Raw genomic sequence first — 18,950 nt, 5'->3', positions numbered from 1 at the left:
AAGGAGGATAACTCAAGTAGTGTAAGTTCATCTAACTCCTCAAGCTCTGAAAATTATAGTGAATTGCTTCAAGCCTTTCAAGAAACGCATGAAGAAGCCAACCGATTGGCCCTCTTGAGCAATCAGTTAAAGGGAATGAATAGTTGGCTTGAAAACAGAGTAAAATCACTGGAAGAGGAATTAGAAAATTCAAAAACAGATTTTGAAAACCTTGAAATTGTTTACAAAAACTCCTCTTGCAAGTGTGATACTCTTGTTTGTGAAAATTGCGAAAATCTTGAAAAGAAGGTCCACTATCTTGTTAAAACTATGGATAAGATTTCTAAAGGTCAACCCAACTTTGAGAATGTCTTGGCATCTCAAAATTGTGTTTTTGGAAAAGCTGGATTGGGTTTTAACCCACAAAACAAACAAGATAGATTTTCAAAATCATTTTTGAAAATTCCAGAAAAACAACCAATTGGACCATCGAAACAACCGATTGTTACCTGCTTCTATTGCATGAAAAGAGGCCATTTTGTGAGGTTCTGTAAAATCAGAAAAATATGTTGTTCCTAGGGGTTTTATGAAGTGGATTCCCAAGTGTAGTAAAGGTTCAAATGATGAATGTAAACCAAATGGACCCACATTCATAAGGGGACCAAATCTTTGTACTTGAAAATCTTCTTTGTAGGAAATCTTGGAGGAGAGCAAGCAACAATGGTACTTGGATAGTGGATGCTCCAAGCACATGACTAGGGACAAATCAAAGTTCCTGAGCATCTCCTTTAAGCAAGAAGGGCATGTCACCTATGGGGACAACAACAAGGGAAGGATTCTTGGGAGAGGATCCATAGGAGACAAAGACATCTTGGTCATCCATGATGTGCTCTATCTAGAAGGTCTAAAGCACAATCTATTGAGCATTAGCCAACTATGTGACAAGGGATATCAAGTGATGTTCAAGTCAAACACATTTGAAATTTGTCTACCCAACACCAAAGAGGTAATGTTGGTAGGTAAGAGAGTCAATAATGTGTATCTTCTAGATATCTCTTCACCATGTTCAATTGGTTGTCTTCTATCCAAGCAAGATGAATCTTGGCTTTGGCATAGAAGAATTGCTCATATTCACATGAATCACTTGAACAAGTTAATTTCAAGGGATCTTGTGATTGGGCTACCAAAGCTCAAGTTTTAGAGGGACCATATTTGTGAAGCTTTCCAAAAAGGGAAACAAGTGAAAAGTTCTTTTAAAATAAAAAATGTTGTTTCTTCTTTAGAACCCCTTGAGCTTCTTCACATGGATCTTTTTGGGCCATCAAGAACTATGAGCCTTGGTGGAAATTACTGTGCTCTTGTTATTGTTGATGACTTTTCTAGGTTCACTTGGACTCTTTTCTTGGAATCAAAGAGTGATGCCTTTTCTGCATTCAAGAAGCTAGCAAGAAGGTTGCAAAATACAAAGAACAACAACATAGGCTCTATTAGAAGTGATCATGGAGCAGAATTCCAAAATGAGAAGTTCAGCAAGTTCTATGAAAAGATGGGGATTCTGCATAATTTCTCTGCTACAAGAACTTCACAACAGAATGGTGTGGTAGAGAGGAATAACAGGTCTCTTGAAGAGCTAGCAAGAACAATGCTTAGTGAATCATCTCTTCCTAAGTACTTTTGGGCTGATGCAGTGAGCACTTCTTGTTATGTGATGAATAGAGTGCTTATTAGGAATATTCTGAAGAAGACTCCATATGAACTCTTCAATGGAAGGAAGCCTAACATCAACCATCTCAGAGTTTTTGGTTGTAGCTGTTTTGTTCTCAACAATGGAAAGGAAAACTTGGGGAAGTTTGATGAGAAAGCGGATCTTGGCATCTTCATATGGTATTCTCTCACAAGTCATGCATATAGAATCTACAACAAAAGGTTGATGACTGTAGAAGAATCAGTTCACGTTGTCTTTGATGAGGTAGATCGCAGAAACATCCAAATCCCGAAGACCAGCGCTGAAGAGGATGAACAGAGCATCAGTTTGGAGAATCTAAAAATTTGTGTAGAAAAGCAACCGGTTGATTCGCAGAAACAACCGATTGAAATTCTGCAACAGAGTGAGTTGCACAAAGAGTGGAGGATTCCTAGAGATCTGTCAGTGGAAAACATCATAGGGCAAATAAAGAAAGGTGTCTCCACACGTAGCTCCATCTCAAACTTCTGCAGGCACTCAGCTTTCGTCTCACAAATTGAACCAAAGTCAATTGGTGAAGCTCTCAAGGATGAGAAGTGGGTTGAAGCTATGCATGAAGAGTTGAATCAGTTTGCAAAGAATGAGGTATGGTTTCTTGTCCCTAGAACAGATGAGATGAACATTATAGGTTCGAAGTGGGTGTTCAGGAACAAGTTGGATGAAGATGGTGTGATCACAAGGAACAAAGCAAGGCTAGTTGCCAAAGGCTACAATCAAGAGGAGGGCATAGATTATGCTGAAACCTTTGCCCTTGTTGCAAGGTTGGAGGCTTTGAGGCTGCTGCTGGCTTTTGCTTCTATGAGTGGTTTAAAACTCTTCCAAATGGATGTCAAGAATGCCTTCTTGAATGGCTACATCAATGAGGAAGTGTATGTAGATCAACCACCGGGCTTTGAAGATCATAAACATCCCAACCATGTTTTCAAGTTGAAGAGAGCTTTGTATGGACTGAAGCAAGCTCCAAGGCAGTGGTATGAGAGGCTTAGCAACTTTCTGCTATCTCATGGTTATGAAAGGGGAATGGTAGACAAGACTCTCTTCATCAAAAAGTCAAATTCAGAAATAATTCTTGTGCAAATCTATGTTGATGACATCATCTTTGGTGCTACACAAGATAGTTTGTGTGAAGAATTTGTGGCTGCAATGAAAGGTGAGTTTGAAATGTCTATGATGGGAGAACTGTGTTTCTTTCTTGGATTGCAGGTTAAGCAAACAAAGGATGGGATCTTTCTATGTCAATCAAAGTATTGTAAGGAGATTCTCAAGAAATTTGAAATGGAGAGTTGCAAAGAAGCAAGCACTCCAATGCCATCAAGCTGCTACATGGATGTTGATGCTGCTGGAAAGAGTGTAGATTAAACCAAATACAGAGGATTGATTGGCTCTTTGTTATATTTAATAGCTAGTAGGCCGGACATCATGTTTGCGGTGTGTCTTTATGCAAGATATCAAGCAAATCCTAAAGAGTCACACTTCAAAGCTGCAAAAAAAATTTTGAAATATCTCAAAGGAACATCATCTGTTGAGTTATGGTATCCTTCTCACTCTCCAATTCATTTAATTGGTTATTCAGATTCTGAATTTGCAGGTTGCAAGCTAGATAGAAAGAGCACAAGTGGCACTTGCCACCTTCTTGGCTCAAGCCTAATCTCATGGCATAGCAAGAAGCAAGCATGTGTTGCTCTCTCTACTGCTGAGGCTGAGTATATAGCTGTTGGAAGCTGTTGTGCACAGATTCTGTGGCTCAAACAACAACTTGCAAACTTTGGATTACAAATCACCAAAGTCCCTTTGATGTGTGATAACACAAGTGCCATCAATCTTACCAAAAATCAGATTCAGCACTCAACTGAAAATCATCGAGGTAAACACATCGCCGGGTTTGTGTTCGTTCGATAAAGAGCATTGGCGGCAGGCGATCTTGCTTGGGTATAATTTTGGGCATGTTCTTCTCACTTTAAGGTTGTTTTGCTCCAACCATAAAGGAGAGATAGGAAGTCCTTTTGTGGTTTCTGTATATGGGTTGGGATACCCCTGAAGTATCCCCTTTAATTCTATTTATTCATTGTTGATAAAAAAAAAGGACCAAACATATTGAGATAAGGCATCATTTCATCAGGGATCATGTAAGCAATGGAAACTGTGAAGTGAAGTTTGTGGAGACCAAACTGCAGTTAGCTGACATCTTCACTAAACCACTACCAAAAGAGAGGTTCTTCTTTCTAAGAAATGAGTTAGGTATTCTTGATCTTAATAATCTCTCCTAAATCTGTTTTGATACATGTTAAAGTCTATTTGTGAAGGCAAATAGGGGGATAATTAATTGGTCTTGTGTATCCTTATCTGAAACTGTTTAAATATGTTAAAATCTCTGATATAAAATTGTTTTTTGCTACTACTGATAGAAACAACCGATTGTTTCGAGTAAACAACCGATTGTTTCGAGTAAACAACTGATTGTTTATCAGGATTGTTTATCAGGATTTATGCCTTCAATATGTGAAAATCTAACCTGCTGCTGTAAGAAGCTTTGGACTGTATATATGCTAGTTTTGCAGGTACTGCTTCAAATTCAATCAGATCAAACACAAGTACCAGGGATTTGTCTTCATCAAATAGGGGGAGATTGTTGAACCAAGTGGTGTTCAAGTTTTGAAGAATCCAAACCCCTTTGAAGGATGTTGAAGGCTAGGCTGTGCTTGTTGTTGCTGAGTTGTCTTAGATAGGATCTAGGGTAGATTTTATATGTAATCCAATCTTGATTGAATCCAAAGCATAGGCATTCTCAATCCTTTTAAAAAGAAAAGTGTTTTTCAAGCTAAGTGAAAAACAACCTGTTGTTTTGTCGAAACAACCGATTGTTTTATACTTAGGTGTTTTTAGAAAAAGTTGACAACTGTTTTTCAAATGGTTGAGCTATCAAAACCAAAACAACCGATTGATTCAACGAAACAACTGATTGTTTGTTTTGGTACCATAACAGAAAAATGGTTTGTGCTTTGACTGAGCATTAAATGATTTTCTAACCGTTTACGCTCCAGTTTTTAATCCTTTGCCCAATCTTTAAATGCAATGAAAAGTTTGTTATGATTTGATAACAAACAACATCTTTGTTATATTCAGAAAAACTGATTTGACTTTTTCACTTACAGATTTTGAGTTTTTAAAAAGTTGAGATTGCTTAAAGATTGAGATTGATCAAAGAGTGTGAGCTAGGATTTTCTCTTGTATTGATTTCAAATTTGTTCTGTAACAAGTGTAATCCTTATATCTGTTGAAAGAAACCTTGTGTGTTTGCTGAGAAGTATTGTGTGTTCTTGAGGGGATCAAGATCAGCATTCTTAGTGTTGGTGTGTTGACCAAGAGAAGTGTGTGTCTTGAGGGGATCAAGGTCACTTTCTTGGTTGTGTTGTAAGTGATCTAGGTTTGATTGCTTAGTGGTATTCCTCAGTGGTTTCTGAGAAGACTGGATGTAGCTCTCGGTTTAGAGTGAACCAGTATAAATCTCTGTGTGCATTTTCTCTATCCCTTAACTCTATAAATTCAGTTTTTATATTTGTAAACTGGTATAAACAACCGATTGTTTTTCTGGTGTTGTGCTTTTACTTTGTGTTTTGAAAAACTGATTTTTTAATCAAGATATTCTCAAAGTAATTTCATTCAAGGCTTAAAATTTTCCGAAATCCCTCTTTAAACCATTCACCCCCCTCTAGTTTAAAGCCATACATTCTAACACATTCTTATGCACCAAATAGGATAGTTTTGACCACAGAACAAAGGTGGTTTGTTTAAAGAAGCACCTTCCCCAAAAATACTTTTATCAGCCATCAAAATATTTTCACAAAACAGAATTGAAAACTTGAGTAACTTTCAAGAACCTTGCTCTGATACCAATTATTAGGTTTTATGGCTATATCAAGAGCGCGGTGAATTATTTTTAAACTATTTTCACAAATACTTTGCTTAGAATAAAACTTTAACAGTCAACTCAGAAAAGCAATTTAGAAAGCTAATCAATATACCAAACAGAAACATATAGCAGAAATTTAATCGGTTAAAATAGCAATTCAACCGATTGTTTATGATAGTGGAAAATACAAACAGTTTAATGAGAGAAGAGATAGAGAGAATCACACACATAGATTATACTGGTTCACTCTATCACATAGCTACATCCAGTCTCAGTCAACCCGCTGATTATTCACTATGCAACCAATCACAGATTACACAAACACCACACACAAAGAGGTGACATTGAATCCCACAAAGCCTACTCACCCTCCTTGCACACAACACACACCTTAAGCCAGAATCACACTAACTTTACAGGATTTTACAGTAGTTTATACACAAAGTAATATGAACAATTACAAGAACTTGAATTGGGTTAGAAAACACCTGGAATCAAAATACATCAGCACCTTATTGATCAGTTCTTTGAAACACGGCAAACCACAAAGGCAATCTTGCTAAAACTTTGGTAAAAGCCTTTTCACAAACAGTTTGTAATCTCTTCAAAAAATTCACAATCAGAGTATCAATCTTTTCTGTTTCATCAATCTTTTTCGTTAAAAAAAAACTCATTTTTTAATCCTTGAAAAGCTACCGTTGATGACAGTTTTGAACATTCAAATCAGTCAAAACAGGTTTTCAAAAAACTGTTATGAACACATACATTTAATCAGTTAAAACCACGATTTAATCGGTTGAATGGTTTTGTCAGTTATACAACTGATTCAAAAAAACAGTTTCAAAACTCATTTGCCAGCTAAGTGAGAAACAACCGATTATCTTGAAACTTTAATCGGTTGTTTTTCCCTTTGAATGGAAAAGCACTTTAACTTTTAAAACATATTGAAATAAGCTTTGTCTGAGATTCAATACTGATCTTACAAAGATTCTAAACCCCACAACAAAACCTAAACATAAAATATCACACAGTTTCAGGCTTCATGAGGGTTTGCCACATCAAAGATTCCTATATTCAACAATTTCTCCTAATCAATACGGGTTTGTGCAGGACAGACAGATTCATGATTGTGTTGGTAATTCGTCTAAAAGCTCTATGAGGAATGATACGTTTGAATTCAATGTGCTTAAGTTCTTTGATTTAATACTCGTAGTGGCAAAGTTCTTCAGCAATTTCTTGTTAGATGGGAGTTTCCTTCACCAGGTTGTGTTAAAATTAATATTGATGGTGCTACTAGGGGTTCTCTTGGTCTTGTTGCTCGTGGTGATATTTTTCGTGGGAGTATGGGGGAGTTTATTGTTGGTTTCTCAACTTTCCTTGATATTCAGATGGTTTTGGTTGCTGCGTTTTATGGAGATATACATGCCATTGAAGAAACTAAAAAGATGGGTCTTACTAGTTTATGGCTTGAATGTGATTCTACCTTGGTTTGTGCTACATTTACTACTAGGACTAATGTTCCTTGGATTCTTCGTAATAGGTGGAACACTTGCCTTGATTACTATGGGAAAATCAAGTTTAGGATTTCTCATATTTTTCATGAAGTGAATGTATATGCTGACAAGTTTGCCAACTTACTAGTTTATCCATCTAGTCTTTTCTTAAAATTCTTTATCAATAGGTATAGATTACCTAAGTATCGTTTTTCTTAGTTTTTTTACATATCAGTTTTGGTCCAGTCCTCCCATTTTTTCTTGTATTTCCTTTCTTCATTTATTTTTTCATTTTTTTAATAAGACTTTTTTCATGTGGTGGCAGATGATTGTTGATACTTGAGGTGTTAGCCTAACATAAGAACTTTTATTAACAAAAAATCTCCATCTTCTAATAAAATCAAGCACACAATTTGTAAATAAGCAATAATAATAAGAATAATTAAAAAATATTATACAATAAAACAATTAAATATTCTCAAAAATAAATTAATGTAGAAAATATTTTTTTTGAAATATTAAAAGATTTCAAGCTAGACATCACTATGAAAACTAACATCTCAGTTATACTGACACTCCATATTTCAACTATCATCTACAATCACATAAGGAAGTGTTATTAAAAATAATAATAAAAGGGAATGCAAACTAGTATGAGGGACTAGACCAAGACCCATATATAAGAAAATAACACAAAATTATACCAAACAAAGCAAGCTGTTGTGTCAAACTCGATCCTACGAATGAATAATGCCTAAGCTAGCAAACTTGTCAGCATCATGATTACCTAATTTGAATAAATGAGAAAATTAAGTAATTTGCTTAAAAAACCAAAGACATTTCCTCCACATGTTTATGAGAGACAAAAACACCAACTTACAATCATAAAAAGCAGTGCAAAGCAAAATAATAATTAAAAAGTACAATATAATAAAACAATTAAATACTTTAAAAGAGTAATTGATGTAAAAATATTTAAAAATAAATTTATTATTTTTTTAAATTGAAATATTGGAACATACTTCAAAAATAAAAAGAGGGTAAACAAATATGAAATTTTGGAAACTCACGAAATTATCATTTAATTGTAGGAAAGTTTTTAGTTTCTAATAAAACCGAGCACACAATTGGTTGATGAGTAATAATAATAATTAAAAAGACATAATACAATAAAACAATTAAACACGGAAAAAAGTAATTGATGCAAAACAATTTAAAAATGAAGTTTTTTTTTTTAAATTTAAATATTGAAACAGATCTCCAAAATTGAAAGAGATTGAAAAAATTTAGTATTTTAGTAACTAAACAAATGATCAGTTTCGAACATTTTCCACATTCTAATAAAACCAAACACACAGTTAGTAAATGATAACATACTAATAGCAATTAAAAGACATGATATTGTTAAAACAATGAAATAGTGTAAAACGGTAATTGATTCGACATATTTAAAAATAATTATTGTTTTTTAAATTTAAATAACGAAACAGAACTCAAGCCTGGAAGGGAGTGAAAAAATTGGACACTTTGGTAACTCAATAAATCATCATTTAATAGTGCACAAACCTTTTAAGTTTTCAATAAAATCAAACACATAATTCATAAATGAGTAATAATTATAAATAAATAAATAAATTATATAGTAGAAAAAATTTATACTCCAAAAATGTAATTTTTACAAAATATTTCAAAACAAATATATTGTTATTTAAATTCAAATATTGGAACAAATCTTAAGTATAACCTTACGGTAACTTTATAAATTATCATTTAATATTGTATGAAATTTTTCAGTTTCTAATAAAACCAGACTCATAATTCGTATATAGGTAATAATCATAAAAATAATTAAAAAACACAATATAATAAAACAACTAAATATTGTAAAAGCATAATTATTGCAAAAATATTTAAAAATGAATTAATTATTTTCTAAATTCAAATATTGGAACATACCTCAATAGTTGAAAGAGAGTGAATAAATATTATATTTTGGTAACTCAACAAATTATCATTTACTATTCTAAAAAACTTTTCAGTTTCTAATTAAATCAAGTACACAATTCGTAAATAAGTAATAATAATAACTAAAAAAATTATGATATAATAAAATAATTCAATAATATAAAGGAATAATTGGTGCAAAATATTTAAAAACAAATTTATTGTGTTCTAAATTCAAATATTGATACAGACATCGATAACTGAGAGAGAATGTACCATCTACCATTGTAGGAAAATTTTCAGGTTTTCATAAAACCAAAACATTATTGTTGTTTAAATACTGCAAAAGAGTAACTGATGAAAAAAAAAATAAAAAATTATTGTTGTTTAAATTCAATATCATTTAATACTCTAACAAATTTTTTAGTTTCTAGTATAACCAAGTACACAATTCGTAAATGAGTAATAATAACAATAATTACAAAAATCTTGATATAATACAATTAAATACTATAATAGAGTAATCATATTAATAATAATAATTAAAAAATATGATACAATTAAATACTGTAAAAGAGTAACTGATGAAAAAAAAATTAAAAAAAATTATTGTTGTTTAAATTCAATATCATTTAATACTCTAAGAAAATTATTAGTTTCTAGTAAAACAAGTACACAATTCGTAAATGAGTAATAATAACAATAATTAAAAAAAATTAATATAATAAAAATAAATACTGTAAAAGAGTAATTGATGCAAAATTTTAAAAACTAAAATTCTTATTATTTAAATTCAATATCATTTATTATTCTAAGAAACTTTTCAGTTTCTAATAAAACATTGGTAAATGAGTAATAAAATAATAATTAAAAAATATATGATACAATGAAATAATTCAATATAGTAAAGGAGTAGTTGGTGAAAAAAATTACCATGTTTTAAACTCAAATATTAAAACAGACCTCGATAATTGAAAGAAAATGTACCAATCTTATCTTTTCATAACTCAATAAATTATCATCTAGCATTGCAGGAAATCTTTCAAGTTTTGATAAAACCAACACATGATTCGTAAATAAGTAATAATATTAATAATAATAATAAAAAATTATATAATGAAATATTGTAAAGAAGTAAGTGATACAAAATATTTCAAAATGAATGTATTGTTTTTTAAATTCAAATATCGAAAAGATCTCAATTATTGAAAAAGAGTGAAACAAATTATATTTTTATAATTTAGTTAATTATCATTTAACATGTTCAGTTTCCAATAAAATAAATGACATAATTCGTTAGTCATTAATAATAATAATAATAAACATATTAATAATTAAAAAAACACAATACAATAAAATAATTAAATACTCAAAAAGGATAATTGATGAAAAAATATTTAAAAACGAGTAATGCAAACATATTGAGATATACCTCCATAATTGAAAGGTAATAAACAGATATATGACATTTTAATAACTGAAAAAGCTATGGTATAATAATGTAAGAAACTTTTTAATTTCTAACAAAATCAATCAAGCATCCAATTCACGTATCAATAATGATAATAATAATAATAATTAAAAAAAAGATTCAATAAAATAATGAAATGTTATAAAGGAGTAATTGATGTAAAATATTTAAAAATAAAATTTATACTTTTTAAATTCAAATAAGTAAAACAAACCTTGATAACGAAAAGAGAGTGAATAAATTTAATTTTTTCAGAACTCAATAATTATTATTTAATATTGTAGGAAAATTTTCAATTTCTAATAAAACCAAACAACATTTCGTAAATAAATAATAATAATAATAATTAAAAAATATGATATTTTAAAATAATTATATATTTTAAAATAGTAATTGAAACAAATTCATTATTTTTATGTTAAAATATTGGGACAATCTCCACGCTCAAAAGAGAGTGAATAGTTAGAAATGTACAATTATTTTCTAAAAATATTTTTAGACACTATTTAAAAAAAACGATTATATAAATACATTTTATAATTAATTAACTTTTTTTAAAAAAAATGGTTATTTCTATAATTAAATAACTATTTTCGTTTTGTCTTTCATAATTAATTTCTCATAGTTATTTTTCAACGATATTGTACTATTTTAAAATAATAAAAAAATTTGATATGTTAAATTTTTAGATTTAAATATATTTAGTCATTAAAATATATTCAATTTTTACTAATAATTTCTGCAGTAATTTCTCTAATTTAATTATTCTTTGTCCTTGCTATTTTTATTTCAGTTCTTATAAATTTTTTATTTCTTTTAAGACAATAATTTCACTTTGAATTAGTATTTCATGAAAAATGTAATGATTAAAAACATATAATTTATATATTATAAGAAAAAAACATTTTTAAAGGAAATAAAAATAATTGCAAGAACCAAAACTAAACCTGAAAAATAAACTTACAAGGACGAGAAAATTTTTAAATACGAAAACAACAAAAATAACCATATTTCATAACAAAAACATCTTTATGTTTTTTTTAAATCACATATTTTTTAACAAAAGTTGTGTAGACATAATTGTGATATTGTTAATTAAGTAAAATAACTTCTAATGGTGGATTAAGATAATTAAACCTTAAATATGGAAGAAAACCACTTTAGAAAAAATTAAACAAATTATCATGTTTTAATGGAATATTAAATCCAGCATAATGTGAATTATAAAAAAAATGATTTAAAATTTAATTTACCATTAATTTGCATAATTTTCAAAATCAATTTGGGATATGATATTTATTTTACTTCTTTATGTTATACTTTCAAAGTGACAAAATCAAGTTTATGAAATTAATATGTTTAAAATGAAAAATTTTAAAAATAAAAATTTTGAGCTAGTAAATAGTATATAAAGGTGTGATTTGTTGCATGTGATTGTCCACACTTGCATCCCATTAACATTCAAATTTAAAGATGTTCAATTGCTTCGGAAAGGAGGAGAATGAGGACTGGAGAGATTACACATGTGACATATGTGGTGAAGAACTGCCAACCAAAGGAGGTTTAAAAAGACACAAGACATTTCATTCCATCAAAAGTCGTACGGTTGAGTTACCTCCTAAAAGTTTTGTTTGTGATTATCCTGAATGCGACAAAGCTTTCGATACCTTGCCATCGTTGAATGCACACAAGACCTCTCATTCAACCAAACGTCGTCGTAAAGATGCTGCTGGTAGTAGTCAATCATAATTTTTATTTTTATTATTATTATTATTATTATTAATTATTATGTCTTTTTTACTTTTATATTTTTATTATTACTATTATTAATTATTATGTCTTTTTACTTTTATTTTTTATGGACTTTGGAGTTTGTTTTACATTATTTATCATTTTTAGCTAATGAATTATGAGTTGAGTAAGATTTATTAGCCGGGTGATATCTTATTTTGTTCCTTAGAATTAGCAAAGCACAGTGAAAAATAAAATAAGAAGCAAGAGAAGAGCACAAATAAAAAAATTTAAGCCATAAAATTCAAAGAAATGTGTTGTTTCCACTCTAATAAAAAAAAATATGTTTTAACAATATTTTAATCTTAAAATTGGAGAAAATGAGAATTTCTCTAAATTACCACTAAAAAATTTCACATATTCAGGTACAAATTTTTCAGTTTATAATAAAACCAGACACATAAAATTATCATTTTGGTAACTGATCAAATTATCATTTACTATTTCTAAGAAAAATTTTCAGTTTCTAATAAAATCAAGTACACGTATTCGTATTCGTAAATAAGTAATAATAATAATTAAAAAAATTATGATACAATAAAATAATTCAATAATATAAAGGAGTAATTGGGGTAAAATATTTAAAAACAAATTTATAATGTTCTAAATTCAATTATTGATACAGACATTGATAACTGAAAGATAATGAACCCATTTGAGCTTTTGATAACTCAATAAATTATCATCTATCATTGTAGGAAAAATTTTAGATTTTCATAAAAACAAAACACATGATTCGTAAATAAGTAATCATATTAATAATAATAATAATAATAATTAAAAAAATTATATAATTAAATATTGTAAAGGAGTAATTGATGCAAAATATTTAAAATATTTAAAAACGAATGTATTGTTTTTTAAATTCAAATATTGAAAAGATCTCAATTATTGAAAAAAATTGAAAACAATTATATTATTATAACTTAATTAATTATCATTTAATATTACATATGAAACTTTTCAGTTTCCAATAAAAAAAATACATAATTCGTTAGTTATTATTATTATTAATAATAATAATAATAATAATAAAACAAATAAATACTCAAAAAGAATAATTGATAAAATATTTAAAAATAGTAATGCAATATTGAGATATACCTCAATAATTGAAAGGTAATAAACAGATATATTCACATTTCAATAACAAAAAAACTTGGTATAATAATGTAAGAAACTTTTTAATTTCTAACAAAATCAAACATTCAATTCATATAACAATAATGATAATAATAATAATAATAATAATAATTAAAAAAAAACCAATAAAATAATTAAATATTGAAAAGGAGTAATTAATGCAAAATATTTAAAAACAAAATTAATACTTTTTAAATTCAAATATTAAATCAAACTTTGATAATGAAGAAAAAGAGTGAATAGTCAGAAATGTACAATTATTTTCTAAAATTATTTTTAGACACTATTTAAAAAAAATTGACTATTTAAATACTTTTTATAATTAATTAACTTTTTAAAAATATTAGGTTATTTCTATAATTAATTAACTATTTTCGTTTGGTCTGTCATAATTAATTTCTCATAGTTATTTTTCAATGAGTACTATTTTTAAATAGTAAAAAAAATTGATATGTTAACTTTTTATATTTAAATATATTTAGTCATTAAAATATAGTCAATTTTTACTAATAATTTCTGCAGTAATTTTTATAATTTTCTTATTCTTTGTCCTTGTAATTTTTATTTCAGTTCTTATAAATTTTTTAATTCTTTGAAGACAATAATTTCACTTTGAATTAGTATTTCTTGAAAAATTAATGATTAAAAACATATAATTTATATATTATAAGAAAAAATGCATTTTTAAAGGAAATAAAAATAATTGCAAGAACCAAAACTAAAACTGAAAAATAAACTTACAAGGACGAGAAAATTTTTAAATACGAAACAACAAAAATGACCATATTTCATAACAAAAGCATCCGTAGGTTTTTTTTAAATCACATATTTTTTAACAAAAATTGTGTAGACATAATTGTGATATTGTTAATTAAGTAAAATAACTTCTAATGGTGGATTCAGATAATTAAACCTTCAACTTTATAAAAAAATTAAGCAAATTATCATGTTTTATTGAAATATTAAATTCAGCATAATGTGAATTATAAAAAAAATTATTTAAAATGTAATATAGTACTCTTTAAAGTACGAATATCGAACCCAGAGAAAACAATTCTAACAATTCTAATTAAGATGTTCTGTTATAAAACTCATCAAGTATAGAAAATAACTTTGAGAACCTTTTCATAACCAAATTAAATATTTCATAAGAAGTAACTCAAAGATTTAGGGTTTGATTCAACCAAAAACAAAACTAACTTATCAAATATAGAGAAAGATACTTGGGATTGAATTGCATCTATCTCACATTTGTATTTTGAATAATACAATGTATAATACTCAAAACTACTTATTATTGATGCTTAATTTAAAGTCATTCACCTTGATTCCTCACAGATGAAATTCATAATATAATTTCTCAAATACTTATTCCTCAGATATCTAACAAATCATCCAGCTTTATGAACAGAATTATGATGCAATTAATAACCTGGAATCTAACTTATGTATTCCTAGCATTACAATTTATCAAGTATTTTCATCTATTTCAGATCCTTAAAGGTACTTTCCAGTTAAATTTAAGGATCAAAATCAAGACTCCATTGATCAGATAGAATCAAGCAATAAGCATGAAACGAAAATACCAAAATCGAGTAGAAAAGAGAATATTATATATATATATATATATCACCAAGAATACATTTGATCAAAGTAGATTACATTCAATCCCAAGTTAGAAAGCACTTAGCCACTCATGACAGCTCCTCCAATCTTCATTCTTGATCTGGATTGCGTAAGAAGAGCTGATCTGAGCAAATTCTTCTCCTAAGAACATAGGTTTCTTCTTCTTCTCTCACTAATCTCTCTATAAAAATCCAATCTTTTTTCGCATCGCTTCCTTTTGAGTTGTGTTTCAAATTTATATAATGAACTTTAGCTCAAGCTAGCCAATTTAGCTTAAGTTAGATCTTTCAGTGCATTTTTAGCTTGAGCTAGCAATTCTAGCCTAGACTAGATCAATACTGCACCTTTAATCAACTCTGGACAATTTTAGCTTGAGCTAGCAATTCTAGCCTGGGCTAGATTAGTACTGCACCTTTAATCAACTCTGGACATATTTAGCTTGAGCTAAATCCTCTAGCTTGAGCTAAATCTTCTTGTGATCCAATTAAGTTTTTACTTTCTTTCTTTCAATGCCAGCTTGAGTACATTCTTTCAATGCTTCATATTCATCTGCAATTTACACAAAAATTGAGATTAAATTTCTTCATTTGTTTCTTGATTCAAAATATATAATCAGATTCAGTAATTCTTAGATTAGGGTAATTTTCTTACATTAAGCAACAATTAAGTTCCAAAGTGTTCAATTTTCTCAATCATAAAAACTACACATTGGCACTTATCAATTTTCCCCCAACCTAGAATCTTGCTTGTCCTCAAGCAAATTAATTGAATCCCAAAATGAATAAGAGTTCATTCCTCCCCAAAATCCTTAGAAATCAAATCTATAGTTTAATATCAGAAGAACTTCATGGAAAGAGCACAAGATAATTTATGGTTGCCCTTCATTTCCAGTTGATTACAAACACTTTCACAAACATAAATCTTGAGGGTTTTTTCAAGTTGTAATGAGGCTGGGTTACAAAGAAAATTTGGTTTTTCTAGGATAACAAAATGCACACTTAACAAAAGATTAGCATATTTGCAATTCAATTTCTAATTGTGTTATCCATTATCCCTTCCATAAGATTCATCCACATTGCTTCTTTTTCTATTCTTGTAATCCCCTTTGCTTTTCTTTTTCTTTCTTTCTTTTTTTTTTAGAAAAGAGAATGAGAATTTGGATAATTTTGTCATTCCCCTTTTTTTTCTTTTTTTTTTCTCTTTTTTTTTTCTTTCACTCTCAAAATCCCAACAGCCACACCAAACCCAATTCTTTTAATTATAGAAATTTGAATTGCACCTATGCTCTCCTTTTGTTAGCATACCACAAGGTAGGACAATATATGTATATCAGAAGGTAGGGTGCAATAAAACAAATTTAGCTCAAAAAGGGTTATTTTTCTGCACATTTCATCATATATTGCAAAGGTTAGTTGTTTGACTCTGAGTTTTCTCACCACCAACTCTATTAAACATGCCTCAATCATCTCCATATTTGATTTTGTGATGGAAATTGACTACAAAATTAGGCAACCTCAATTAACTCTTCACTAGTTAAAGTCTCTCAAACTGTTTAAAGGTTTCACACTCTCACTTGGTTTGCTAATTTCAATTCCTCATTTGTTCTCAGTCATTGCTTTCAACTGTTTACATTGTTCCAACTTTTACACATTACTATCCTTTCTCAATTTGAGTGATGGTTCCAGCCACAAATTCTTTTTTCAAATTAAGTCCCTGATCAATCCATTTGGTTGTTCTAATTTAGAACTATGGTTTGATTTCTTTTTCCAAAAAATTATACCATCATCTATCTATATACAAGATTTCACAAAATATGCAAACATGAACCACTATACTAACTTAAGCTTGCCATCAACAAAAGCTAAAGTAAGAAATATTAAACTAAACTGCTAAAGTCAACTTACTAAACTAAACTACTTAAACTAAATTAATTCCGAAATTAAAGTTAAACAAAAAAAGATAAAACCAGTATTTTGTTCATTGTGCTTTTGACTAACATCATAAAGAATCTCTTTAGCCTTATCTAACTCTTCAACATAGTCCTATATTTTTTCTTTTCCCTTCATTTATGTCTTCAATACTACCCATGATAACTTTCATTAAAGGTTCAATGGTTAAACATTTTTTCTGAGTTTCAAAACAAATATCATCAATCACATTCACTCTGAAACACTCTTTTTGATCATTTGAATACTTCATTGCTTCAAAAACATTGAAGCTTACTTCTTCATCTTGAACACAAACCTTTAATTTTCCTTTGTCTACATCAATTATAACTTTGGCAGTTTTCATAAATGGTCTTCCCAATATCAAAGCTACTTCAGCATCTTCTTCAATATCCATAACAACAAAATCTATTGGGAAAAGAAATTTATCCACCTTTACCAACAAATCTTCAACTATTCCATGTGGATATTTGATTGATCTATCAGCCAACTGCAAAGTCATTCTTATTGGTCTCACTTTTACATCTCCAATTTTATTCAACATTGATAAAGGCATCAAAATAATACTAGCTCCAAGATCCAATAATGACTTTCCAACAACGAGATTTCCTGTAGTAACTAGCAAAGTGAAACTCCCAGGATCTCTAGATTTCTGTGGTAATGATTTTTGAATTATAGCATTGCATCCAACTTCCAATTCAACTATCTCCTGGTCATTGAATTTTCTTTTCTTTGTCAATAATTCCTTCATGAATTTAGCATATGTAGGCATCTGCTCTAAAGCTTCAGTAAAAGGAATGTTAATTTGCACTCTTTTGAGAATACCCATAAATCTTGCAAATTTTCTTTCTTTGAAGGAGCATGTGGATAAGGTACATCTTTTATTGGAACACTCCTCTCTTGTTTTTCACTTTTTTGATTTTTTTTCTATTTTCTCTCTGTACTGACCCGTCCTCGGGCGTTGACCAAAGTCAAACATATGATGGGACCTACCAAGGGGCCCCAGGGAAGAAAGTCAATGGGTTGACCGCTTTGGGCGTCAGGTATGGGCGTCGCCAAGTGCGGGCGTCGCCAGGTGTGGGCGTCACCAGGTTTAGGCGTCTCCCACCATAGAGGCGCGACTCGTTGTCCTAAAGGCGTGCTTCGGCCCAGATGGTGACACCCTCTGATACCCACGGGTAGGGAAGACCGTGGAGGGGGTGCCACCGCGAGAGGCCACGGTACGGACGAGGAGGCCTCGGGCCCCGGTACCTCAGAACAGTAATAAAGAGAAGAGAAAAGTGGCTTCAAGGCCATATTCCCAGTACCAGTAGGGAGTAACCTGACTCGTGAAGTACCCACGCCACCTCTAGAGAATCCCTAGGACAGATACGACCCGGGAGAGGGCCACGCCCAGGGGTGAACCATGTGCGTGGTACGAGAGGAAGGAAGATACACTCCCAGGGCGAGTGACTAGAGGTTGGGGCGCATGAGCTGGCACCCAGGGAGTCACCCCTTGCATCGGATGCACTTCGATGAGGGAAGACTTACACGCTGAGATTTCCCTAAGTTGGGTTACAGCGTCGTAAGGCCTTCCACGTGGAGTTGTGCTTAAGTCAGAAAGGCCACGTGGCAGCAAGCACTGAAACCCAAGGTATATAAGTTTCTGAAAGCTTAGTAAGGTACGTTCTAATCATTTGCACGCTTACACACTGTACGCACGAGTGATTTGAGCACCAGAGAGAAGTTAGTTACAATTCAGTTACGCGCCTTCAGAGCATCCCAGTCACGGTGCTCCGATACAGAGGTTTTTGGTGTTTTCTGCTTGCTGACTTGATCGTCGGAGTGCAAACGGCCGCGAGGGCGCCCTTTGTTCTCTCTATTTCAGGTACTCACGATGGTGTAGGGTGAAGATATGAATCGA

General features: G+C 30.2%; 1 protein-coding gene across 1 annotated transcript; it reads right to left on the bottom strand.

The window, feature by feature from the left end:
• Nucleotides 1-17,132: 17,132 nt before the first annotated feature.
• LOC137838744 (uncharacterized) lies at nt 17,133-17,876 on the bottom strand. Its single transcript, XM_068647970.2, has one exon. The coding sequence runs from the start codon at nt 17,874-17,876 to the stop codon at nt 17,133-17,135; it is 744 nt and encodes a 247-aa protein (XP_068504071.2).
• Between the last annotated feature and the right edge of the window lie 1,074 nt (nt 17,877-18,950).

This window comes from Phaseolus vulgaris, chromosome 4 (genome assembly GCF_051622355.1).
Source record: "Phaseolus vulgaris cultivar YP4 chromosome 4, ASM5162235v1, whole genome shotgun sequence".
Lineage (NCBI taxonomy): Eukaryota > Viridiplantae > Streptophyta > Magnoliopsida > Fabales > Fabaceae > Phaseolus > Phaseolus vulgaris.
The sequence above is the reverse complement of the archived record's forward strand: the minus strand, read 5'-3'. Positions and strand labels throughout refer to the sequence as shown.